This window comes from Manacus candei, unplaced genomic scaffold, assembly GCF_025592945.1.
Source record: "Manacus candei isolate 608988 ecotype Guabito, Panama unplaced genomic scaffold, ASM2559294v1 h1tg000037l, whole genome shotgun sequence".
Classification (NCBI taxonomy): Eukaryota; Metazoa; Chordata; class Aves; order Passeriformes; family Pipridae; genus Manacus; species Manacus candei.
Window position 1 is genome coordinate 11,309,241 of NW_026138085.1, and position 26,245 is coordinate 11,335,485.

Below are 26,245 nucleotides of genomic sequence, written 5' to 3' on the forward strand. Positions count from 1 at the left end.
CTTCTGCTTCCTAAATTATCTGTTATTAAACTATTTTCTATTTACCATGAAAAATGCCTAACAGAAAAATTCTATTTCTTTGCAAATACTGAAAATATTTTCTCATCAAATGAGACTCTCTGCTGTTGCTAAGGGTAACTTATCTGCAAACAGAGGAAGACAGAAGAAAACAATACTATCATTAGTATATAAACATACTGTACTGGACATCCCTAGGCAATAAATTATTCTTTCTTACAGTGTTATATCAGAGGGACTTCTATTAAAGCCATACCTACTGATTCCCTCTTCTGACACTGTGTAATTTACCATCGATAAATGTTCATAAACAGTTTGACTGAAAAATCCATAAAGCCATTTCAGCTTTATTTTAAGTTCCATTTAATGTCCCTCAAAAATCATTTCATCAATGTGTTTCCATTAGCTGGTTCTCTGCCCAATAACTTAATTCCACACAATCAGTCAGGAACTTACAAAGCATATGACAGGATCTACCTAAAGTATTTTGAATCACCATAAAGATTCACGCAATGAATGTTTGGCTTTTGGGCTTTTTTTCCCCTTTCTAGGGCATAAGGTGTGGGGGCACAAATGGCAGAGACCCCAGCATGTGTTCACTTCATTCAAGAACAGAAATCAAGAGTCCCACGGCAAGAGAACATTTACAGTTCAATTTCAGGGTTTGGAGATTTCTTTTTTGTTTCTTTCTCTTCTGTCATTTGAGATTGAGAAGAAACGCTGTGAGAACAAGTCTGTTTGTATTTTCTCTGGCTCTAGTCGTTTCCTAGAGCTCTTCTGCCACATCCAGGAGACAAGCCTGGTTGTGGTTGGGATCACTGCAAGTGATCTGTTGGAGCAACATCCAGCTTCTCGATCTTCCCTCTTCCCATTCTGTTCCCACCACAGGAGCCTCCAGTGCCACTGGTCTGTTGCATCTAATGAACAGCTCCAGCTCTTGCACAGGAAGACACCATCCTTTCTTCTGCAGAGCTTCTGTGTGGCACAGCAGTCTGCTCTCGCTGCTCCCAACATGGAAGAGCCAACAAAAAGAGCCAGTGGGCTGGGCTTTTGGCAATCATCTTGTTCTATAACATGAACCCAAGATGTGGCATAAAACAATGTGGTTTTTTTATCCCAGTTTTGCATTGAAACAAAGCACAAGCATTATGTTCTGTACGTGCATATTGGTCTGCCAGCCTCCTGTCACAGAGTGCCTTTGGAAGCACCAGCCATTCTTGTCGAAATGTAGAGTTGGTTGAGCTTTATGAGAAAAGACTGAGAAATTGCTTACACTCCACCAAGGTAAAGGTGATAGTGTGAACTCAATGCTGGCTAGATGCCAGCAAATCCATAGGGAATGGAGGAGCTACAAATGCCACAAGAAGGGAATAAATATCAGCTGGAATGTGCATCTTAACTAGTAGCAGATCCAACCAGAGGAATGTGGGTATCAATATTTCAGCTTTTCAAAATGCCTCTTGCTTTCCCTGTGTGCTGCATGGCACTGTCCTGGCACCTTCCCTGGTGCAAAGGCAAGGGCCATCCCTGCTCCCTCTGGCCAGAACTGAGCTCCAGACATCATGGCAGGACACTGTTTACACACCACTTCCTCTGCACAAAACTTGCTTTAGGCTTCCCCTGCTATCAGCTGGAAGAGGGAGAAGAAGAGCTCAAATGCAATGTGATGAGAAGTATTTTTAGACTAATGATTGATGCTCCTGCTGTCAAGGGTAGGTGGCAATCAGCTGAACAGCACTTGGGGGTGAACAGAATGTGAAGAGAAATCAGGTTTCCGCTCAGGTGCAGATGCACCTTGTTGGCTATTCCCCACTTTCCTTTTTCTTTCCAGACAACACATTTCTTTCCAACTCTGTGTATTATTTTAGTGATAATTCCAGACCCACACTACACCTTTAGTGTTGTATATCACTGCTTTCTAATGGAATTGAAGACTCAGAGCCCTGTGACAAACTTGGAGATAAAGTAGGTGTATCTTATGTAGTACTGTGCAAATGAGGGGGGAGGAGAAGGATTTGCTGTGATTTTTTTTCCAGCTCAAGTCAAGAGGCATTGAATAGTGCGCTGGTGATCTCCATAAACTACCTCTATTCCCACTATTATTGATCAGGACACATTCAGAAATTTGTTCATGAAAACACCCATCTGATGAGGTTCTCTCCTCTGTAGGTCTCATCAGGATAATATGTAACACGCTCAGAAGGCTGTGTGCAAACAGATGCCCAGGAAGTAAATCCAATCCAATTCAATACAGGTAGAAATTATTTGTGGCTGCCTCTTTTAATTCCTCACTTTAAAAGCCTTATTCATCCTTAATTTATGTTTTTAAATGGGTGAACATAGTAATTGCTGTTTCTCCCCTTGAAACCCATCAAATCCGAAATCAATAAGAGCTCCATCTCAGGGCCCAACAGTAATAGCCTGGTTAGGTTAAGCCAGTGCACTGAACAAAAGCCATAAACTTTCATTCATGTTTCTTTCTAAGATTCTATAAAAACAGTTCATTGCAAAGGTCTGTCTGTTTGCCTTTGTTGTCTAAGTGTCGGGGAGTTGTTCTTTTACGGGCAATCAAGAAATCATGAATAATAATGGTAATAATGAAACCATCAACAAAGTGTTTGTAATAAAAATGCAATATAAATTATTTTAAATCTTTTGGATGTTGGTCTTGGCACTGTGTGCACATGGGGAGTGACTCAGCCCGTCGGCTCAACTGGGTTGTGGCTGAGTTAGGTCAGATGGGAAATCCTTGTGACTCCAGTCCCACCAGCTCTGCTGGGTGGAGGAGAAACAGTTCTCTGACTCATAGTCCCAAGAAATCAATGGAGCCTGGTTTTAGGCTAGAAAAGTTGCAAACAGTAAGATGGGATGCAAGCTCTAAGGTGAGCATGTGGGTCATTAGTGATGTATGTGCCTGTAGAGATACCATCTTCAGCAGCCTTGCCTCAGAGGTTGAATGTCTGAGAAATATAAAGAGAATAACAGAAAAGAACAGGCAGGCTCACATCCAAACTGAGAAAAGATACATGAAGAAAGGTTCTACAACTTATGCTGACCTCTAGATATTTCCTTCTTGACTAGTTTTTGGGGTCCTTCAACACTTTTTCTGCAGCTCAACAATAGCAATGTCATCACTGAATTCCTTTGAAGCTGTTCTTGGCATTCTTGTACAAAGTTGCAAAGAAACTCAGGAGAGCACCTGAAGTAGGAATACACAGTGGAAATTTATCAAGGAGAATATTATGTGAGCTTCAAACAGATCAGCTGGGGAAGACACTTAGGAAATAAAATATAAATCTGCCACACTTTTAAACTTGATTTCAGTGTTTGGTAAGTGTACAGTATGTTTCTTTCATAATCCTTGTGACATTTAATCAATATTAATCTGATGGTGGATGATTCTTCTTTTTCCTTAAACAGGATTAAGGTAACGCAATATGAACACACATTTCAGCCTGGACTCAAAGCCTATACACTTTACATAAATGCTGTCCTTTTTGCCTGGAATGTACTTTGAAGTAAAAGCAAACACCAGGAAAACTCCTCAGTACATCTCCCTCCCGACACAAATTGTTCTCACCAAGAAAAGACAAGTTTGCAATCTGGGTGACTGGATTTTGAACAAGAAGAACTTTGTTGGACTTGCCACTGAAAGGAATGTACAACAGTGTCTACAGCTATTTTCCTCAAGGCAGTAGAGCCATCAGAAATATTAATTCAAGAATTGGTAATTTTAATTTCTTCCCTTGCAGAATATGAGGAAAACTTTATTTGGAAGAAAACATCCAAAAAACCCATCTCAACCTCTGGGAAAAAAAAACCCAAACCCACCCAATACAACCAAATCAGGGGTTTTTTTTCTATATAGCTTTTTAGTTATTTGTCACTGCTGATTATAGGTTAAATCACTTTGTGGCACTTGACTTCTACGTGGATGCAGCAATGGCATGATTACTAACTGAGAGCAAAAAAAGAATTTTCTTGCGGCTTTAACCACTGATGTGAAACATATGTTTTTGCCCCCCCCTCCCCCAATTCCTTAGTTTTGCTAAACATAATTTTTTTCCATCATCACAGCTCTGCAAGGAGTGCAAAGAAATGTGACAGAACTCTGCTGCCTTGACTGAACGCTACAGACAGTGGAGGCTGTTTCCAGTCTTGTTAGTGACAGTGCTAAAACCTGGTATCTTCATTTGTCAGCACATTTCCCTACTTTCCTCATTTTGTTCCCTGTCCCTTTTGCACAGGACCAGTGACTACAGGACAGCTTGGCAATTGCTCCAGGACTGCGTTGCTGTTACTGCCTAATTACCTACGGGCACTGCGTGCTGAATATTCGTAGCTGCTTCCTAGAGAAGTTCATACATCTTCAGCTAAAGGTCAAATGCCTGTCCAAGCCTGGCGAGCAGCCGGCTGTGGCACGCTCTTTTCTCTGGCTGAGAGCACAGAAGGGAGCTCTGAAGCAACTGATACCTTTGAAGCAGACTAAGCAAGCAGGAGCTCATTTGCAACCGGGTGAACTGGGAGAGGCCAGTGGCCCCCTGCTCATGGAACAGTGTTTGCTTCCAGAAGCAGAGCAAGGTATCCCAGTGAGGTACCCCATCCACACTTCAGCAGCACCAAGCCAGCTCTGGGCTAGAGGCACCTTCCCCTCTGCTGCCTTTGTAAAGGAAAAGGATCACAGTAGGAAAATGTCTCACATTCCTTAGCAATAGGTATTGTAGCATCATTTGTCCTTCGAAAAAGCTACTCACAGACCTGTAGTAAGGACATGTTTCTCAGGAAAGCACACAAAACCCACACTACAAAGATTCAAGCTTGGCATTTATCCTCAGGCGTAAAGTTGCTGCAGACTCACTGGTGAGACCAGAAAGCTCAGTTTCCTCTCTGGGTCAGGCCTGATTTCAACACCTGGCTACCAAAGTTGTTCCCTCTGCCACAAACACAACAGCAAAATGCCATTTTGAAATTGTAATGGCTGCTGTAAAGGGCAACAGTGTATGTCCTGACTCATAAATAATGGCTTCTGAAGAAGGGTGCATACTGTAAAAACGTGTGGTAATTCCTGGCAACCGTTAAATTTCTAGCTTACACTACCCTCTGAAATGATTGATACCAGTCAAACAGCTTTGGTGGATTATTTTAATGAAATATAACTACTCTTGCCATCATTAAAGTTACTCTTCTGTAACTATTGCAGCAAGTATAAGCTGGAAAGGACATGTCAAGAAGCCACTAAAAGTGTAATATGGAGGAAATGTGAGCACAGCCCTTTAACCAGGCTGGCACTGCAGCCACAGGGCTTCTCCCAGATCAAGCTAATACAAGGCTTGCTGAAAATGTTTGTATATGTGAAACTTTAGAAACAGCTGGGCAGTAGTATTAGTTCAGAGTTAGAGACAGTAGTATTAGTTCAGCACATTCACAAAAAAAATGTTCTCCTCTTGTCCAAAGTGAAGGACACTGCAAATGCTTTTTTAACCCTTCCATGGGTAAGGAGCTCCAACACTTTGCTTTCTGCAAGTGCAGAGCAGGTTACCCCCTCTGCCTCCAACAACAGAAAACTCCAGCCACAACCCTCCCATTTAAAAGAGCTCTCTACAGGACAGTCACAGAATCATAGGAAGATTTGGGTTGGAAGGGACCTTAAAGATCATCTTGTTCCACCCCCCCTCCACGGGTAGGGACATCTTCCACCAGATCAGGTTGCTCAGAGCCCCATTTGGCCTGGCCTTGAACACTTCCAGGGATGGGGCAGACACAGCTTCTCTGGGCAACCTGTGCCAGGGCCTCATCACACTCACAGGGAAGAATTTCTTCCTAATATCTAACCTAAATCTACTCTCTTTCAGTTTAAAGCCACTCCCCCTTGCCATGTCTACATGCAGCAATCTCATTGATTATAAGCTTGGGCTACGTTGCTTTTATCATTGGTGTTCCCCTACTAAACCCTCTAAAGTCCTTAGTATACAGCTCATAAATAAAATGCTGGAAATGTGCCTTGAATTTAATTACTCCAAACTTATTCATAAATTTGCAATAACATTTCAACAGCTGACTCCTCTTTCCAGGTGCGTTCCCAGGCAGCTGGAGAGAAACTAGAAGAAAAAAAATGTTCCCAATCTAACATTCCAGAAAGTCTAACTTGTGGTCAGCATTGACATGCTCCACACGGTTCACTGCCCAGAGGGAATAGGCTACAGTGGAAAAAGGCTACAAGGTAGAAACAGAGCTACTGGCTAATTATTTGAAGGCAGGGCATGGAAGGGTTGGTGAGATCAAAGGTATATTTTAATCAGCCATGGTGCTGGGGAGGGCTGCCATGCCTGGCAGGTGGGTCACACTGCTCGGGTAGTCTTTATTCTGGGAGATGAAAGGCATCCTACCCCACTCTAAATACAGCTATTTTAGTTAGGGTTTGCCACGGGGAAATGCTTTAGCCAAATTTTTATCATTAGGCTCCATTAGCAGAAAAGCTTCTGCTGTGCTAATCTAAATGTCTAAGTGAGAGGCACATTTTCTAGGGACCCAGAGTGGGAGCAATCCCTCTATTGTTCTATTACAGAGAAGGGACTTTGTGGGTTTGTGATTAATCCTATCCTTATTGCAAAGCAAAAGGGTAATCTTAATAGTGGTTAAAAAGCGTGGTTGATTTGTAATGGGACACCATCCAGCCCATGCAATCCAACTTCCCACACAAACCTTCCTCCACATTAAAACCCAGGGACTTCCACAGCCTGTAAGCTGCAGGGACACATCTTTTGTGCTTTTATCTCAGCTCACTGCAACGCATGTGTATTCCCATCAATATTTAGTCTTTAAAAATATTGGTTAAATTCATCATAAATATTAAACACCAGAGTATACTGGCAAGTTTCCCTGAAAACAAACTTCAAAAAATAATCTCCAAAAAAGATGTCAAGGCCCTTGGGAGAACTGACACTGGCATGTCATCAGATGTTGTCTTATAAGGCTAAATTAAGCATCTGACCAGAGCTTAATTTCTGTAAAAACTCATGCTAATTTAAATTGCTTTAGATTTAATTAAAAATGGCTTTCTATAGAGATAATAATGTAACTCTGTTAATTAGTATCAAGTGGCATCTAGAGGGCATATTTAAAAACTAATCTGGAGAATAAATAGAGCTAATTAACAGTCAGAATAATGCTTTATGATTGTCTTTTATTTATAAATGCTATAACGTTCAATAAGCTATTAAATGAAATTGTAATTAATATATATCAAAGTTATTTTTTAATACTCTTTTAACTAAAGAGTATTTCTTACACACCATTTTTCAGGCGATCTGAACACGTTTCGTTTCTGGAGGGAGGGAGGAGGGGGAAGGAGAACTGCTGAACGATGTACATACAAATTCAATTAGCAGCAGCTCATTTATCTGCCCTGTGCAGAATGTCTGAGGTTGTGAGCCCACAGGGCCATCCTGTGAGGCATTGGTTTTGTCTCCGTGGTGTCTGCAGAAGTGCACTGCTGACCAAGGCACTGTGGGGCCGTGTAGTGGGCAGAGAAGTGGCAGATTTTGCCTTCAAAATCTAAGCCTTGCAAAACCATGGCCAAAGGGCTCAAAGGGCTGCCCTTCTCCTCAGATAGAAGTTCCCATTATCTTCCAGTCTCCCCTACGATGACAGGTTGGACTGAATTCACTACATCAAATAAAATCACTGAAGTACTCTAACCTACATCATGCATGAAAATCAGAGGCAACCAACTGTCTTTTGTGTCCTTTAATGCTTATAAATCAGAAATAACTCCACCAAACACAAATCAAATAAAAAACACTTTCATTTGTTATTCTGCACTGTCCATGTTGAGCAATTTTTTGAAGCACCATCAATGGCAGCACATGTACTACTTGCATTTGTTTTTAATCCATAATTCTGTGTATTCCTCCCTTTTTTTATCCCTTGCTAGTGTTGAAAAATCCTCTAGCTACCCATTTCTTTTCTCAGACAAGGATTCAGCATTAGTTTGTAGCACAAACTTTCAGAAGAAACTTTGAAGACCATACAAAGAAAAAAGTTACTGTCACTAGCAAGATTCAAAGCCAACCACAAGAACTGCTGCTCTGACCTGTGTGAGATGACTTTCATGCCAGATTGCTGACATGCACTTCCCTCTACAACAAATACTTGTTCAGCAACAACGAGAACAAGCTGAGATTATTTACATGGTGTAGGTGGGTGCCAGCAGACACATACCAACAGCACCTGAGATCCCAAACACCAGAAAAATGATCAAAGGAATTTGTCCATGTACTACAAGTCAGACTGGCCTCCAGCACAGACAAAAGCACTGGAAGAAATATGAACATATGGTATAACACTTCCCAGCATGGCAAACAGCCATGGCAAACACTTTTGGAGATAAAATTAGATTGTGGAAGCAAAGCTGGAGAAAAACAAAGCCAAGTATGAACTCTGAAAGCATTTCAGCTCAAGGTCATCGGAATACTTGCCATGTAACATCACCAGTGTTGTTATTCTACCTTTTCTTTTCTGACAGATTTGCAAAAGCCAAAGAAACCTCGAGAAACACTCAGTTGCAGATAAAAATGAAAGTGCACTACAGTGATCAGCAGTATTTTTGATGCTGTTTATTCTGGAGACTAAAACAAGGCAGAAACTCAAAATAGCTATCAAAATTAACTCCTGGTTTCTCAAAAGTACAAAGTAACTACAAAGTAATATTTTTGTAAGTATGTAATCTGAAAAGAACCTTGTAAGGAAAAGTTTCTGCTTTGGTTTTCTTTTTCTTTGTTTGGCTTTTTGTTTGTTTGTTGTTTGGTTGGTTTTTTTCGTAAAACAAGGATGTAAATCTCTCTTATTTAAAGGTCTCCAAGAAAACACTTAAAAACTGTTCCTTACTGACTCTATCTACCCTGCACAAAAATTGCACCATGAATTAGCTCTGAATGGTGCAGTGTGAAGGGAGATTTGTGGTAGAACATGGATTGTGACAAATGTTCCCCAGCTCTGTAACATTGCAAGAATTTTGAATGGACCTTTTCAAAGCTTTAAGCTAAAAAAGATACTGTTAATTTTGTGAAGCTCAACATTTATCCCGTAAAACTCACCCAACTTTTTACAGCTGGTGAGTGAACGTGTCCAGTGTGTAACAACAGCGACCTGCAAAGAGCTACAACTGGCCTGTCTATAAACAGGAACCATCCAGAATAACAGGACATCAGGCAACATAAATGTTAAGGATTAGATGCAAAGTCACATTTAGATTATGCACAGAACACTAATAATATACTATGTAATATGTAGAAATAATAATAATTAAAAATACTATATATATATAGTTCTAAGTTCCTTTATTGATCTGCCTGTTTTTAGGAGCTTACTAGAGAAATAAAGAACAGTTTGAAATGAACAGATGCATCCAAATCAAGCCCCTAGAAAACAGTTATTGGTGCATCTATAGAGACCAGTGGTACTGCTGTGTGACTAACTGCCAGCAACACTAAGATACTCAGTCTAGTCCTATGTGAAAACCTTCCTGAGCAAATCTTAGACAAACCAAAGGGCATGGATTGAACTGGAAAGCACGAAAATTTAAGTTCTAGACAGGCAATTTCATATAATTATCAAATAAATTTTAAAATTTACGATTACCACAACTGTTTCATTTCTCCAATTAAAGAAAAAAATCCATACAAACAAGAAAGAACCCCCATGCCCCAAACCCAAAGTGTATTCCCAGTTTTCATTAGGAAATACCTATGTAAAGCCTGGCAAGCAGGACAGCTGGGGAGTCAGATCCTGCACAGGCAAAAGGAGAGCTCAAGCTGCCCTGTGTGTCTGGAAAGGCAGATGGGGAAGTGGTGGCAGTGGTAACATTGGCCTTCTCTCCTGTGCACAGAACATTTATCCCTTCCACAACACCTCAGAGATGCACAGTGTGCTCTTGCAGGGGGCTAAGGAAAGACAGCTAATGGAAAGGCCACCAAACTCTTCAGAGAACTAATGTGGGATCCTAATTAATTTTGACCTTTTCACTGCAGGTTTCCCTCTTGGTGTTCATTTCAGAATGAAGGAGGAGCTGGTGACAGTGATGGAACCGAAAACATGAACCCTGAGGTTTCCCTGTGCACAGTAACTGCAGACATGGACACACCCTTAGAGCCATCCCTCACTGTCCTTCATCCCAGACACAAGAGATAAAGTTGTTCAGTTTCCAACACTGGTTTTAAAGCTACTTTGCTGTGCAAGACAAACCACTTCCAGGGGAGTTTTTTTCTGGAGGGGAAATAACATATTGTGAAAGTTAAGAAACCCCTCAGATAGAAACTCCTGGCCATTATCTGCTTGGAGAAGATTCAAAGCAATAAAGACAGCACAAGGTTTTATCTCCAAAAGTAGCTTTCAATAAGTATGAAGGAAAGTCAGGCAAAACTATACTAAAATTTGAAGAGGTGCATATTAAAACTGTGATTTAATGAACAAACTCTTACCTAAAACTCTCAATCTCTCTGCTCCAACCACCACTTCGTTGTCATCTGCAGAAAACAGCAATTTTCCAGAGAGGGTTTTCACCTCAAATTTTTGGCTGTGTGCTTCCACTGCTTGGGGACCTAAGAGGAGGATCACAACCTTTTAGTGAAAAATACAAAAAAATAATACATTTCATAAACCCATTTGCTGAGATTGTCCTAATAGCTCTGCAGATACAACCTGCATCTGAGACACTAAACAGGAGGTCTGTGCTTTTATATCTCATTAGAAAAGGGCAGTTTTCTACCCAAATAAGAACCTCTCAACTATTTCTATCTGTGGGGGTTTTTTTTAATGCTTATGTATGCCATAAAATCACCATTAAACTCGATACAGCTGGGAAATTTTTACAAAAAGACAGTACTGTGAAACAGTAACGAATATACCCAGCCTTGCTTTGAGAGTATTGGTGCAGTAGTAAGAGGCATCAAAAGCTTCAGAGTCCATTTTGCTTAGACTGATACTGCAGTGTAAAAGATTCCTGTTTTTCTGCCTGTTAAATATATCTGGTTTAAAATTCTATCAGTGTCATGCACAGCCCAATTAAAAAAAAAAAAAAAGAAAAAAGACAAACACCACCACAGGAGCAAATGTTTTCTTTCAGAATACTTCAATCATGTGCAGGCCAAGAAAAATGGCAGCCTCTCATGTTGCACAAAGTTTTTAGACAAGTAAAACTTTCCTTCGTAGATCTTATTTCAATTCTGGTGCTTTTCCTGCGGGCTGCTGTGCCCTGCAGTGCTGGAAAGCCTCTGGCAATACATTTTGTTGTGGAGTCTAATAAACATCAGCTGCCTGAATAGCAATTCTGTGCAGGTTTGTGGCTCAAAGGCTGCAAAGAGCAGAGCCCTCAGTTACTGACCTAGGCTAAAACTTCGGACAAATCACCTTCTAAAAGCCCAGCCAACTCTGTTCAAGCCACAGTCTCCCTGGAATATTACCCTGCACATGGCAGGCGACTGGGCTTTGCATTAATTCTGGCCATTTTCATGACTAGTCTCATTTCTCAAAAGACAAGAGAAAGAAGACCTGAAAGCCAGTATTTTCTTATAGGCAGCTTCAAAGTCCATCTCTACCCAGCGTTTCCCTGCACAGGCCATCTGTGTTGGCATCGGGGCACACACAATCATGCACATGGTTCTGACAGCAGAGAAGTGTGGCCATGCTGAGATCCCTGGAAACACTTAAGAACTGTTGCAGCCTTTTTGAGAAAATCCATTACTTTAAGTTTGTATTTGTGTCTTGCTTATTAACCACCTCCCTGCTCATCACTGAAGCAGGAGCTACATGGGATATCTTTGCTTCACTCCAAAACCAAACCTGCTGCCAAATGCAGAAAAAGATCAATAACCAGAACAGCACACCAGGAAATATCACTGAGTGTGTCCTCCCAAGCTCTCATGACATGGAGGTGCTTTAAGTTAACCAAACAGCCTCTTGAAAATATATGGAGAAACAACAAACTCAACATGTTCATTCTGAATGTGAGAATCAGGGAGCTTGGGGTTGAATTTATTTCCTTCCTTCAGGCAATTTTCACGCATTCTGCCTAAATAATTGCTCACTGAAGCTGCATATTTAATTATTTAATACTGTGACTAGAGGCCAAGATGTTATATAAGCAAACCAAACAACCCTGCCTCGATGTAGAAACATGTTTATGAATTACTGGTTCTGCCATTCAGCAATACTTCTCCCAGTCCATGGATAAATCTCAACAAATATATACCTATCCTTTATCATATATATATTATATTACCATATATAATGCATTAGTCTCTTTCAACCCAAATTACACATGCAATCATTCAAAGGCTGCTGTGCACTGGTGATTTATGAAACACCCATTCTTCTATCAAAGATACTCATGTTTGGGAGCACAAGGGAATTCTTCATCAGCAGAAGGACTCTAAATTACAAAGCATCACAACTCAGCCACAGATGATCTCCAGAGTTGCCAAGATTTCAGGCAAGTTGTAAGTGTCTTAGGAAAAACCTGTGCTTGTTACAGAAATGTCAGCCTGCATATGTTCTTCTTGACCCTGAAGTCGTACAACTAACATTTCTGTCTCTGCATTGGCTTTCAAATGAAAACAATGGTCTGCTTTGTTATCAGACAGCACCAGCCAGTTGCCTCTCCAGCACAACTTTCATGTCTCCAGTTTTGTTTCCATAAAGTAGAGCGAAGTTTTCATTTGTACTTCACAAGACACATGGGCTCCCCTCCTGAGCGCTGTCTGAAGCCAGCACAGCATCCCACAACACACCCACTTTCATCCCTCCTTAATCTTTCCAAGCAGGAATCCTTCCTTTTCCCCTCCTTACCTGTTACAAGGCGAGTGAGGACTTTTGTCTTCTCATTGAGGATGTTCACTGTCACATTTCTGGCGGACTGGAAGTACAGTGGGTTGCCCTGGAACAAGACCACGAGAACAAGGATGTGAGATGGAAATGGTTGCCTGGGACCAGCCTGCTTGAGACACCTGGAGCTTTGCCCAGCACTGGGGTAACGGCCCCAAGGTTGGGTGTGTGGTTGGGGTGCAGGCTACCCTGCAGTATTTCAGGCTACCCTGCAGTAATTCTTATTGTCCAGGATAAAAGCAGAGTGCACAACCACACCTTTGGCCCAGGCAGTGTCCCAGAGACCAGCCTTGTTTTAGGGATTGTTGGCTTTATTGCTGATATAACCCAACCAATCTGCTATTTTAAAATGTGCAGATGATATGGGGACCCGACCTAAGCTTTGTTTTGGGAGGGTGGCTGAGTGCAGCAGTGCATTTCAGAGTCAAACCTGCAATATTACTTCTGATGACTCCAGTGGGTGACTGTCTACCACAGGGCCACGTGAGCAGGCCATGCCCAAGAGCTGGGAAGGAGAAAACCTGGTGAACTTGTAGAGAGTGCCTTTCACCTCAAAGCACTTATGAATCATCTGGTATCAATCACCATCAGACTGAGGTGGGATGCCAGCTTTGAATCAGACCCATCCCACTGGGTCTACAGAACATAAGACATGAAGTCTTCCCCATTCCCCACTTGACCATAGAGATTTCTACCAATTTTTCATTTTTATGCTTTCAATACACCTCTGAGAGAAGAGCCAGAGCAGCTGTAAACACACAGGAGCCACACAGCTACCTGGCCACATCCATCTCAGGTATTTCTCCTGCAGAGCAAAGCCAAAGAAAACCCACAGCTACAACCATCTGGCTCCTTCTGTGTGCAAACACATCCAAGACACCGGGGAACTCGTGTTTTCTTCAGGCAGCTCCAGTCTGCACAGTTGGTTTCTCAGGGGCTATTAGCCACCTACAGCACTAGCACAGAGTGACCCCAACTTAAATCAGCCAAAAATCTAACATGCAAGGTGGAAATTCACTGCCAGTATCTCTTTGCAATGTCTAAAGCAGGCAGCTGATCAAATTCATCAACTGACTAATCCACAGGATAGGCAGAGGGGATAAAATAGCAAGAAAATCAGCAAGGAGTTGAAAATTTTACGTCTGTGTGCTTCTTCGACCAATGTCTTTTTTCAGCATTTCAAAATCTTTCCACTAGGAATGAACAATCAGGATGGGGACAGAGAATCGTGTAGGTCAGACATGTTCTCCTTGCCTCCTGGATTTCTAAGAAACACAGTTAATATTTTCTTAGATGCCATTTTTGGGGGGATCATGGCAGAAGGTTGTTTGCATATAAAACATAACAAGAGCACAGAAATTACTTATGGGAGTCCTATGATGGACTAGAGCTTCAAGTAATACTCTGGTGACAGACATATGATTCCCAGTGGTGTTTGCAGAAGACAAACCTCAAAAAACTAAAGTAACACTGGCCCCACGTATTCACAACAATTACATTTGCTGCTTTAACTTTTTTTGCAGCATGTGCCCATGGGATCAGCCTTTCAGTAAGAAAGGGGGAAATGGGATTTATTTGATCAGTTATAACTAGACCCTTATGACTACATTCAGACTATTTACAACTAAATAAAAATAACAAAAGGAAAGAATTCCACTTAATCATTTCCAGACCTTGGAGAAGTTTCAGAAGCTCTTGGTGTCTCTGTGTCCTCATACACTAAATGAGGACAAATCATCCTTCTACACCTCTCCAATGTTTTTGATAACTTAAGTAATATACTATATGAAATTGAATTATGATTAATAAGTTATAAGCAAGGATCACTGTTAATGACTTGTAATGATTTTCCTCTTCTTTAATTTTTATTTGTGATCTTCTACAATTCCTAGAAATTAATGCTGATTTTTATTATTTTATGGTTAACAGCACAGAAAAAAGGATGGCTTCACTTGAATATCCATTGCACAGGAACCTAATTTGAACACCCTTAGTGACAGCACTTTAGTGCTACATATTCATTTCCGTTTTAAAGGTAGATAGCTAAAATCTGCATAATGCATAGTCATAGGTGAGACTATAACTACTATAAACATGCCATATGAAGCACAGAAAGTCTCACTTTTGACTTGCACTGTTTGACTTTTGTTTACGGAGTTATGCAAATAGCTACAGTGTTTTGAAAAGGCCAGGAAACCTTCTGGTCCATATTCAGGTAGGAAAAATCATTCAATCCCCATGGCTTTGAAACTGTTACTGCTCTGCATAAGAGCAGATTGCACTACAGAAGTATTACAAGATAAGTCAAGTGGTTAACAGGAAGAGAGTCACAGAGAAAGCTGATCTAAAGAAGACTTACAAGACAAGTTAAGAGCTGGTATCCACCTACAAAAGACTTAAAATACATCATCAGACCTTGAAATGCTTACCCCAGCATAGTCATCTCATTCACTGATTCAGAATTCAGATTCATGCAGCCTTGAAAAAAGTAAATTTCCCTAATGGAAGAGTTATGTTTTTATTGGTCTGCAGGGAAGGAACATTTCAAGCACTTAATGCAATGCCTGGTCTCATTTCCATAATTCTTTTCCCATTAAGGAATGAAAAAGAATTGAAAAAATTACTCCCTTTTGCTGAAAATTCTGCAGATTTTCTGTCCATCATATTCTGTTTACAAAGGAAATAACACTGACATCTTTTAAATACTGAACATTAAAAAAAAAGTTTCCTCTGTTGCAAGCTTGGTGATAATGCAGCTTCTCTCAATCACGCAGAAAAAGAATAATTAAAACATTAAAAACCAGTTAGGAATCAAAACTGAAAAGACAAAACCTTTCCCTTCTCTTACACTTTAATCTTATCATGACACAAAATGAAATATTCTAATGCACATGAGCAAGTGGAAAACTAGATCAGTATGGCTTCACCACCACAATGAAAATAGTTATGCAGTGAAGCAATATTTTCATAAACTGTCATAACCCTTGACAGACTTAGAATATCAGCAGGAAATAAACAAGCACATCTTTTAAGAACTCTTCGGGCTGGTTACCTACTTCCAGCCCACCATGAACCTACTATTCATCTCTGCAGGAAATCCTACAGAGCAAATACATCATTTTGCTTCTTACTTGAGTCCCTCATTACCAGACCCAATGCCTTAACAATAATGCAAATGTTTATAGACACACAAAAGCATTTGCCACAGCTACTCAATATATTAAAACATTGGACACATGCTGCAGAATAAAGAATATGAAAAGTGCGAAAATATGTCAAAACTATATAGCTTAGTTCCTCACTAAGCAGTGAGGTATCCAGTAAAACATGGAAGACTTCACAAAAGGTATCAACTCACTGTTTGCTAGGTTAAACACATGGCAACACAAGCCTAAACAGCTCACTAGCTGTCTTTCTTTGGCTCACTTTGGAAGAGATGCTAAAAACTCCCAGATCCAAGACTGAAACAGAAAAAAAGCATTTTGACTGACAACCTTAATTTGCAGCTGAAGCAATCCCAACCAGTGCTGACTTTAGGAAAATTCAGTACTTTAACAGATGTCCTTAGACTGTTATAGGGAATTATTAAAGATATTTGGAAATCCTTTTAAATTTTAACAGGCAATTTAAAAATAATGCTTCACAGTCAGCGTGTTTGCAATTTGGATGGTCAAAAGGAGTAGCTTTGATTTGATCCTATGAATTCAAAGACTTCACAGAGTAAGTGCAAGTGAAGCTTGTGGAAATAATGGAAATGGTGAATTTCCTGCAGGCTGACAAAGTAATGGGAAAAATAAAATATTAAAGCATAATCGGGGTTGGCAAAGAGCAGTCTACGGAGAAGTCACTCAGAGCACCATATTCCTGCTCAATTCTACTTCTCACTGACATTACAGAAAGCAAACACTGCTCTATACACAGGTGGACTGTCAGAGGGTAAAAGCTTGTTTTCTGTAAAGCAAACAGCCAGCAAAAGCTCTCCTTCACTTGGCCTACTGCCACATTCCCTGCCTGCACCCCTGAGTGTTGTTCTAAGGAGCAGCTAAAAGAGGGGAAGTATTTATGTGGGTTATAACAAATATATTCCTTTCTTTAAGTCCAACCAGTCCTACTGTACCACCAGCTAAATGTGATGACAGTAATACAGCAGTGATACTCCCCTGAAATGCATTTTTCATTGGTAGGGACAACTCAGAGCTGCACAAGGTAATGTCTCAGTTTTGTCTAGTTTGGAGTGACAAGTATTCGTCGCCCAATAACGGAGAGACAAAGCAATAATTTTAGGGTACCTGAAATGTCCTTCATCAAGACTGATAAACCTCTAATGAAAAGCCACAAAGGCATCACCTCTTAGTCCTTCCTCAGCATCACACACTGCTGGGGACACAGCACTGTACGTTGCCTGGTAGTGCAGGTGTCAGGCATGTCCCCTTACCTACAAGAAAAGCTGACTTGGTAACCTTTACTGTGTCATTTTTTGTCTGTTGACATGGATATGCTTAAATTAGTATTCCTGACTCAGTTTTGTGTGTTCCCAAATGACTTGTTCATCTTTCAAAGGGAAGCACCAGTAATACCTCACTCAGTGCAGTTTCCTAACCACAAAGGTCTCCAGAACATGCTGTGAGCACACGTGTGCATTTCTTCCCCTCAATTCCTGCCTTAAGAATAGAAACTCCTTTGGAGAGTGTCTGATGCTGAAAAAACTCAGAGCTGCCCCCATAAAATGGAGAGTTGTGAGAAAAAATTGAGTAAACCCCCTTCAGAATTGATAACAGATGCTGCAGGGATCAAGCAACTGGCACCACCACGAGTCCCAGCAAACCTCACCAGAACATTGTACAGACATCACTCATCCTGAAGAGCAAACATGAACCACTGGACAGCATCTACCTTTGTCTGTGAAGAAGACAAACTTGGGAGTATCTAGTGAACCCCCAGCCTTAAGATCATGCTTGGATTCTGGTCTTCAGCTACATTAACAGAAAATCTCAACTTCAGGCTTGCAAGCCAAGCATTACTGTTTCTGATCAAGCTCCCCACAGCAAGAACAGGATTTTGCCCAGAAGCCTCCTGGTACAAAAATTTAAGGCATGTAGCTAAATCCCTAGGTGCTAGATTGAAAATAGCCCTTAATATGATTTAAACATACTTTTTGTTGTTTAATCCCTGAGTGTCTTTTGATCTTGATTTTGTCCTTCAAACAGTTGAACATAATGTTCATGTAACTAAATCCCTTTTCTAGTAAAACTTCTGATTTGACAGTGTAAGCTTTTCACAGCAGAATGAAAGCCAGCTGTGAATGGAATTGGTAACAAACAGATTAAAACAAATGCTACAAAATGCCCCAGCTATATTTGTGTCTATAAATGGTTGCTTTTATGAAGGAGGCAATAGGTCCAGCGCAGATATAACAAAATGTAGTCTGCATCCTCTTCTTCCAGGAAACAAACTCTTGTCATAGTTGTAATGAGCCCAGGTCATGTAACCTAGATCAGTAACAGAGTTGATACAGCCCTGACCTGCCATGGGCATTCAAAGGCATAAATGTAGTAACATGAGATGAATTAGTGTTCTGTGTTCTGACTTCTGATGCTTTATTAAGCATTCAAATGCTTAAAAAAAATAAATTCAAGTTTCTTCTTGTATGCAAACAAGGTGCAGCCACCTTCACAGAACAATACCTTTTACAGTACAATGAAGATGAGAAAATATTGTGACATATTTTAATAGCACAGATTGAGCATGTTAGAGTTTTATGTCCAATACCACAGACCCCCCTCTTTAACGGCACTTCTTGAAGTTCATTTTAATAACAACAGAAACAAAAGATAAATTTCCCTTTGCTCCATTAAAGCAATTATATCTCTGACTCTTCTCTTTAAAGTGCAAAGAAGGCAGGTTTGTGATGTGAGATATAAATGACTGGGTTCTGCTTTTGCAAGGCTACCCAAGGGAGTTTGTATCCTTCAAAGTGATTTATTTCTGGCAATCTAGGGGTTTCTCTCTTTAGAAGAATACCTGTCATAATCTCATGAACACAGTGCTTTGAGAGAGTGGCTGCTTCTTCAAGATGCCCAATCAGCTGATTTGCAACTGAGACTTCTGAAAATTAAATTACACCATCACTGCTGACATTAAAAACAACACTGAAAAAATCTCCAAGACATTACATCTGCCTTGACTTTTTTTGCTGTTTTTTTTTTTCTTTTTTACTTCATTGACTTATAATACAAGGAAAACCACAGATGACATGATGAAACCGACATACACATAAAAATAACATGCAGTTGTGCATGTTGGGAGTTCCATTCAGCATCCATGGGAGTGGGAAATCTGGGTTTGTAACATTTGAAGGCTGCTGCACATTCACAAAACTTTCTCTGTTGGTAGGACTGAACTAATCATTACTGGCTTTGGAAGAAAGTCCAATGCATTAAAGCATTCTCAGCTCCAGGAGTCCTCTCACAAGACACCCTCAGACAGTTGAAATGAAGAGAACAGCACAACTTGTAAAATGACCAAATAATTCCAAAAATGCTTCAAGCACTTCACTGCACTCAGAGTTCACCCAAAAGTGTTACACCAGAGTCAGTCAAATGTGTGCTGATGATTAACTCAGCATCAGTGGGGAACAACTCTCCCTTGTACAAACAAAGCTGGACTCAAGCAACTCTAATAGCTCTAAAACAGGAGAAGAGCAGTTCTGGGTTCACAGCACATTGATCACCCCTTCCAGTATAAAACCAACCAAGTATTCACTAACCATTTCAGTTTACTTGAACTCTTCTGCAGAAATGCCAAACTGCAGCTGCTGCTCAGAGGCAGCTCGCTCCAATCTGCTCCTCGTCTACAGGAGGTGTTGTAGCAGCGGGACTATGGATTTGTGCTAAGTTATAGCCTATTTTCTACCTCGGGCTGTCCTAGTTATGATCACAGTCCAGTGGTGACAAATCTCCTGCCGAAGTAAACACACTGTAGGCAGGCACAGGAGAGAGGGAGAGAACAGAAGAGAGGTCTGCTCAGGCTTCAAGTATTCTAAATCATCCAACTATATAGCTACTCCACTGCTCGTAACTTTTACTCCAGTCAAGCGTGCAAACCTCCATTTGTGTGTTTTCATTTTTATGGCCTTTCTGGTACCCCTACTGCTGCCTTAAACATCTTTTAAAACTGCTGGTAAATCATACTTCACTATCTACAAAAGACATTAGAAGACAATGTCATAATTATACAGAAGGACTAATTTCTGAGTAACTTTCCCTTATGATCAGCTTTACTTGGACCATACTACAACCACAAACAACTAGGATCTTTGTCAGTCAGTGAGGTGAATACAAATTCCAGAGCACATACTGTTAAAATTAAGAAAAGCATACCAATACATTCCAGAAGTCGCATTCAGCAGAGACACTTGGGTTCTACAGTGCTCACAGCACCTTTTAGGCATTCTGTTACTGCACTGCATAACACCAACTTATATATCCAGACATTTTTCTCCAAGAAGGCTAATAACATGGCTATCTCTGAACATTGCTTTGAAATTATAGCTTTCCTTTGCTGCATGTCATGGATCGCTTACTTCTTGTATTAGATTATAAATGGCTGTGCCAACTTACGTATGCATGTACAGCACAAAACACAGGCAAAGATCCCAGCAGAGGCCCCTGGTGTTACTGAAATTCAGCTGCTGCTAATAATAAGAAGGGAAAACATTTCCATATGTCTGGATTGGGAAAAAGAATTCACGAGTCTCTGATTCATCTGCATCCATATGCTGATATGTAGACAATACTTATGGACACATAGACATATGCGAGGTAGCCAGCAACAGGAATCAAATCAATCACAGATCACAGCATGTGATTTGCCTAATTATGAGCAACACCTCACATTTTTTATCTACGCAAAAAGCACTTTGTGAGCGAGCAGATGGCACTGCTATGGGATGGCACCAGCCTCGACAGTTGCAGATGCAGAGCATTTACACAGCACGCTGAAAAAATGACACAACACAAGCTGCTTCCTGGGAAAAAGATTCAAATTGAACAAGTGTCACCAAACAAAATACACGTATTTATTGATGTTCTGAACTTATCTGATCCAGCCTCTCTTTTCCAATCAAATATATATGTGCAGGTCAGGGAGTGATGATATCCAGACATCACTGAAGTCTCTCAGAACTGCCACGTGAGCTGCCTAGCACAGAGGAGAGGAGTTGCAGACCAACTTGAGTCTAGTTACAACCCGCAAACCATTTAAATCCACACAAGCAGAATCAATAGGAAGAAGCCCTGCAGAGAAAGCAATTACACTGCAAAAGCAACTATATTACAGCACGGTGAGGGCTGGAGGCAGGACACAGGCAGCCATCCTCACTTCTGTGATTACCCAGTAGAGTTCTCTCCAAAGCATCTGGTCTGTGAAATGACAAGGTTCAGCCCGGACATGTTCCTGAAATCAAAGAGTCTCTGTTTCTGGGCTCCTGTTGCAATTAAAAGCCTCTTCTTTACGAGCCCTATCCTTCAGGTTTGCTGTGCACCACAGGCAAATGCAGGGCTGTGCATCAGGAAGCAGGTTTGAAGGGCACAGAGTGCTCTCCTTTCCAACAGCTTCATGGGAGTAATAATCTCATTTCCTGGATCTGTAGTTATTTATTCATTGGAGACTGAGCACTTGCCACTGTACAAGACACAAAGAAAGATCATCTGACCATTCCTGGTGACAGAAAATTCAGCTTTTCTATTCCAATTCTTGGTTTTATTCGTGGTTTTTCTGCTTTTTTTTTTTTTTCCTGAGCTGCTGTAAATGCATGACAGGTTTGAACCAGCTATAAAATGATTGATGAAAACCATATTTAGGCCTTGTTGTGGGAATATTTATTGTGGAAATATACTCAGTTAACCCTGCAGGGGGATATCTGGGAAAACGGGAAGGATGGAAAAGAAAGGCTGGGCCCATGACTGTACCTCTGATACCAAAGTAACTTGATCTGCTTTAATTATGATACAGGGTTATGGGGTCACAGAAACATTAGCACAAACTAGTTTTGAATTGCTCTTATCTAACCACTCTGTTTCTTCTGCTGAAATGATCAATACTTGGCTTTAAGAAGGATGCTCTGTTGGTCTACAAGACTAGACAGAGTCTTCCTTACAAGAAAAAACAGACGGGCCAAGCTCTGACCGCAGTGACAGAACAGTTCATGTGTGAGTTACTGTCAGACAGGAACTGTCTCAAAGAGGGAGACAACTCAACTGTGCACCAACTGCAAACCTCCCTGTGCCTCAGAGAGGCTGAATGTCCAACAGCCAAGGCGATGGCACACTTGAACAGGTAAAATGACAGATGCAGCTAAGCGTGTGACATGGAATTGGACTGATCCGGAGGAAAGATGCTAAATCATGCTGGACTTCGCTACACTGAACACTGCACCTACAGAGAGCACAGGAGCAAAGTTCTGATCAGTGGGACAACTGCAGGATCAGGATGTTTTGTGTTGGGATTTGATTGTGTCTTGCAACTGCCAGTCAACAGACACTCCTGAGTATCTGCTTCAGGGTGAAGAGAGGAGAGAACACAGGGTATTGCTGTGGTACAGGGCCGATGAGCAAAAAACACATCTCTTACCAACATCACTGGGGAGCCGGGGAGGGGTATTTCAAGAGATGTCAGGCTCACAGGAAAAGCAGCAGATGCTTTTTCCATGCCTGGAAGAAGGCAGGAAAGTTGTTTGGGGAAATAGTGAGTAATGGCAAAAGCAGCCAAAGAGACTGGGGTGTGTGAAGGTAACACAGAGCACAGGGAGGCATGCAAAAGCCAAGGACCCAAATTACTCTTTGGCAATCAGCAGGGCAGCTCGTCCTCTTGTGGTTTTTAACAGAAGGCATTTGCCTCCCGGTGTTTTTATTCCTGAAGTTCTTTCAAAACTCTGGAGGAACAAAACTGATCAGTGAAAACACCCAATGAGTGGTTCCTACCAGCAAAGGGTACAGGAAGGGTCCTGCCTGCATCTTCCTTTTCCTTCTACTTCACCTAAGCTATGCTTCCCAGAATGCTGCATAATAGATAATGCTGCAGACAGAAACAAAAAGCCTCCTTCTTTGCCAGGTTGTACCAACATCAGGGCTCATAATTTATAAATAACAGTTGGGATGTTAAGAAAACATATAGCAAAGGTCAGTTTGCAGTAGGAGCTGGGGATTTCAAGAGGTAGCAGAATACAGATAGAATATTTTGGCATGAAGTAACAGTAGGCATGCAATCAAAGGTGCTTCTCAAGCCAGCACCAGCGACAACACACATGCCATTGCCCAATGTGGCCTTTACTTCATCTAAAGAGTGAAGGATGTTCTGCAAAAAAATGGAGGGTACAGGCTCTGAACACGCAACCAAAGAAAGCATCAGAGGAAACGTGGTCAGGTTCATGCCACCAACTTGCTGCCTTCCAGTCATGGACACCAAGACCCTAAATCAGCTTCAACTGAACACATACTCTTGACCTTTTACAGCAATTAGCGTGTGTTTGGATTATGGATTATTTGGCGATTCATTGTGTGGCTTCACCTGTGTGTACAACACGACAGTGAATCTGCCTAAAGGAAAATATCAACTGCTCTAGGGTAATGAACAGCTGTGCCCACTTGGTACTTCTAACCTGCAATATATACTTAGAAAAAAATCAGGATTTTAACAAAAATAATGAAATGTTCACACTCTTACTGATCAGTCCAATCAAAAGAAAGAAAACAGCTTTTGGCTAAAGAACTGAAAGCCTTGCTGGAGATCGATGCTTGTTCTGTCAGACAAGTGACCTTTCTTCTCCCCTCAATGAACCCACTGTCTGTAATTTTATTTGTTTCTCTGCTTTTAAATACTGATATCCTACAAAGCTTCTCATTGGAAAAACACATATTACTGTTCAGCTGTGCTGCCTTGGGCTGCAGTTCTATCAGATTACATCCAAGAAGGCTCAGTTTGCACTAATACTTGGAAAAGAAGACTTTCCAGGCACTGTGAAGAGGAATATGAATAATTCAGTGAACAGTAAGCCTCCCCCTGAATCCGTAACCACCCATTCATGGGGCCACAGGTAATCTTTTGCAGCTGCTGCTGCTTTCTCAGAAGAGAAACAGAACTCAGACATTCATCACTTTTATTCATTAGATGCCCCATGACAAATCAACTCCTTGTCTAAATCAATAGAGAAACAAGAATATCAACCTGCAGCTGGAAAGAAAAAGAGAGGAAAAATCCTAGGTCAAAAAAAGCCATTTTAATTGCCTAGTTTTAGATTACTAATTAAGAATCCAACAAAGTAACCTACACCGACTAAGAAGATAGTGCGAAAATCTTGGCATGTATTTACTCACCATTTTCATAAACAGACAATGATTTACAAATCGAATTTTAGCACTGCTGCATTTGAAATAAATGTTAAATGAAACTTTCCCTTGTAGACCATAAAGAATAACTTTCCAAAGGAAGATGTGTCTCTGCCCTTAGAAAGGATGTTTCTGGCGGAAGTTGGATGAAAGCAGCACTGTACAGATGATGCACTTTGTGGAACCTCAGAGGTGTGAAGGCAAAAGCCATGGAGGCTTCAGCTCCACTCCTGCTCAGGGAAAAAAAAGTGAGGTGCTGTTTTATGTAAGGATGGTAAACAAGGACTATGCTTGAAGGATGAACAAGGAAGACATACTGTGAGCCAAAACACTGAGTTTTCTTTCTGTTCCATGTTTGTACAGAGCTGAGCAGGATGAACTCCCACCAGTGGCTTTGCTCTGCCACACACATGCACTACATGCAGACATATAGACATGTAGACATTATAGACATATGCAGCAAAGAACCAACTCTAGGCATGGGAATAGCCTTACTCATGTCAGTGAAACTACTTATGTCTAAATTATGCACATAATTAAATATCTGGTTGAACAGTCAATGCCAATCAATGATTTACTGACAAGTCAGAATGTCTAACTCTGTGACTAGCTATAGCCATTTTTATCACACATGTACAGCAGTGTTCTGCACTCCAACACTGTGCCACTAACACTGGTGTGGGACTGCCCCTTCCTGCCCCGGGAGTTGATGGCCAGGCACAACCTCAAGCAAACAGAAGCAGAGATCAGAAACAAAGATATTGCAACCAGGAAGATGTTAAGAGCTAAAGAAACAATATTTTTTTCTTTCAAAAGCAGCAAGTCAGCTTTCCCAAGACTCTCAACTAATTTGTCCTAAAAGAAAAAGGAGCAAATTTAGAGTTGTCCTGGTTTTTCCCTGTGTTCTTCTTTCTCCAAAGACATCATCTGTCATTTAGAAACCAAACAGTCAGAGAAACTCTTATTACTGGCATAGCAACTGGCAAATGAATCCTGGAAATCCTTACTTTCCTTTCCTATTGCAAATCAAAGAACCGTCTGAGCCGTCTGTAAAACCGGTTGTGTGTGCCTGCACTTGCTAATGACAGCACAGCTTGTCTTGTCAACTCATGCCTCATAAAATACATAACTTTCCTGCCAAATTAGTTTTGATCAGCAGAAGAGTTGCAGAAGTGTTTGCTGTCCTGTAGTAAAAAGACACAAAGCTCTGCTTTCAGGCTTCTTGGAAACATGAGAAAAACATTCTTTTTCTTTATAAGTGGATCTTTCTATTTGTCTTTTAGTGTTTCCTTTGTCTATTTGCCTCTATCTTCCCTCTACCCATACTGTATAAAGTTTCATTTCTTTTTCATTTTTAGTATTAGCAAGTTGCTTTTGTATTTCAGATTTTCCAAAGCAGCCAGAATCCTGATTGTCAGAAGCAATGTTTAGAAATGGTAAATCCTTAAACTTTGAACTTCAGGGAGACAAATGCAGCCTACACAATCACACATGTTTTTCGTGCCCCACTGTCCTCCTTTTCACAGCTGAAATACAAGTGATTTCTGGGATCACGGCAAAAATGCAATGCAAAAGCTTAGAGCCCACAAAGCCCCCAGCCCTAACCCAGAGCTCACTTTGAGCTGTGACGCTCATCACTTGTTTTTAATGACCACAGAGTCCAGCTGCAAAAGTTTAAAATGGAGAGGAGGTGGGAATCAGATCAGAACAGCAAAACAAACACATGATCTGGGCAGTTTCCCTTTCCTTACACAACCAGTTCAAGCAGAGATATTCTACCTGTCAAAGGGAAAAAAGTAAAATACATTGAGAGACCATTTTAGCTCAGAAGCTGTTAACTTGTCCACATCACCTCCATGGCCCAAACTCCCTTAACAAGAAGGTGAAAACTACTGATTATAAAGTGGTTATTCAGCTTATGGGTTCAGATACTTCTGCAATGACCATATGGGGTTTTCTGGACA

The 26,245-nt window shown here is 40.9% G+C and overlaps 1 protein-coding gene across 9 annotated transcripts in view; it reads right to left on the reverse strand.

Annotated features, from left to right (window-relative positions):
* SGCD (sarcoglycan delta) overlaps nt 1-26,245 on the reverse strand; it is a 327,833-nt gene that overhangs the window by 43,545 nt on the left and 258,043 nt on the right. For all 9 annotated transcript variants that reach the window (XM_051793456.1, XM_051793457.1, XM_051793450.1 and 6 more), the window contains 2 exons: nt 12,862-12,949; nt 10,497-10,616 (listed from right to left, as the gene is read on the reverse strand). In XM_051793456.1, the coding sequence (XP_051649416.1) occupies nt 10,497-10,616; nt 12,862-12,949 (208 nt within the window). The remainder of the gene's footprint in view (nt 1-10,496; nt 10,617-12,861; nt 12,950-26,245) is intronic.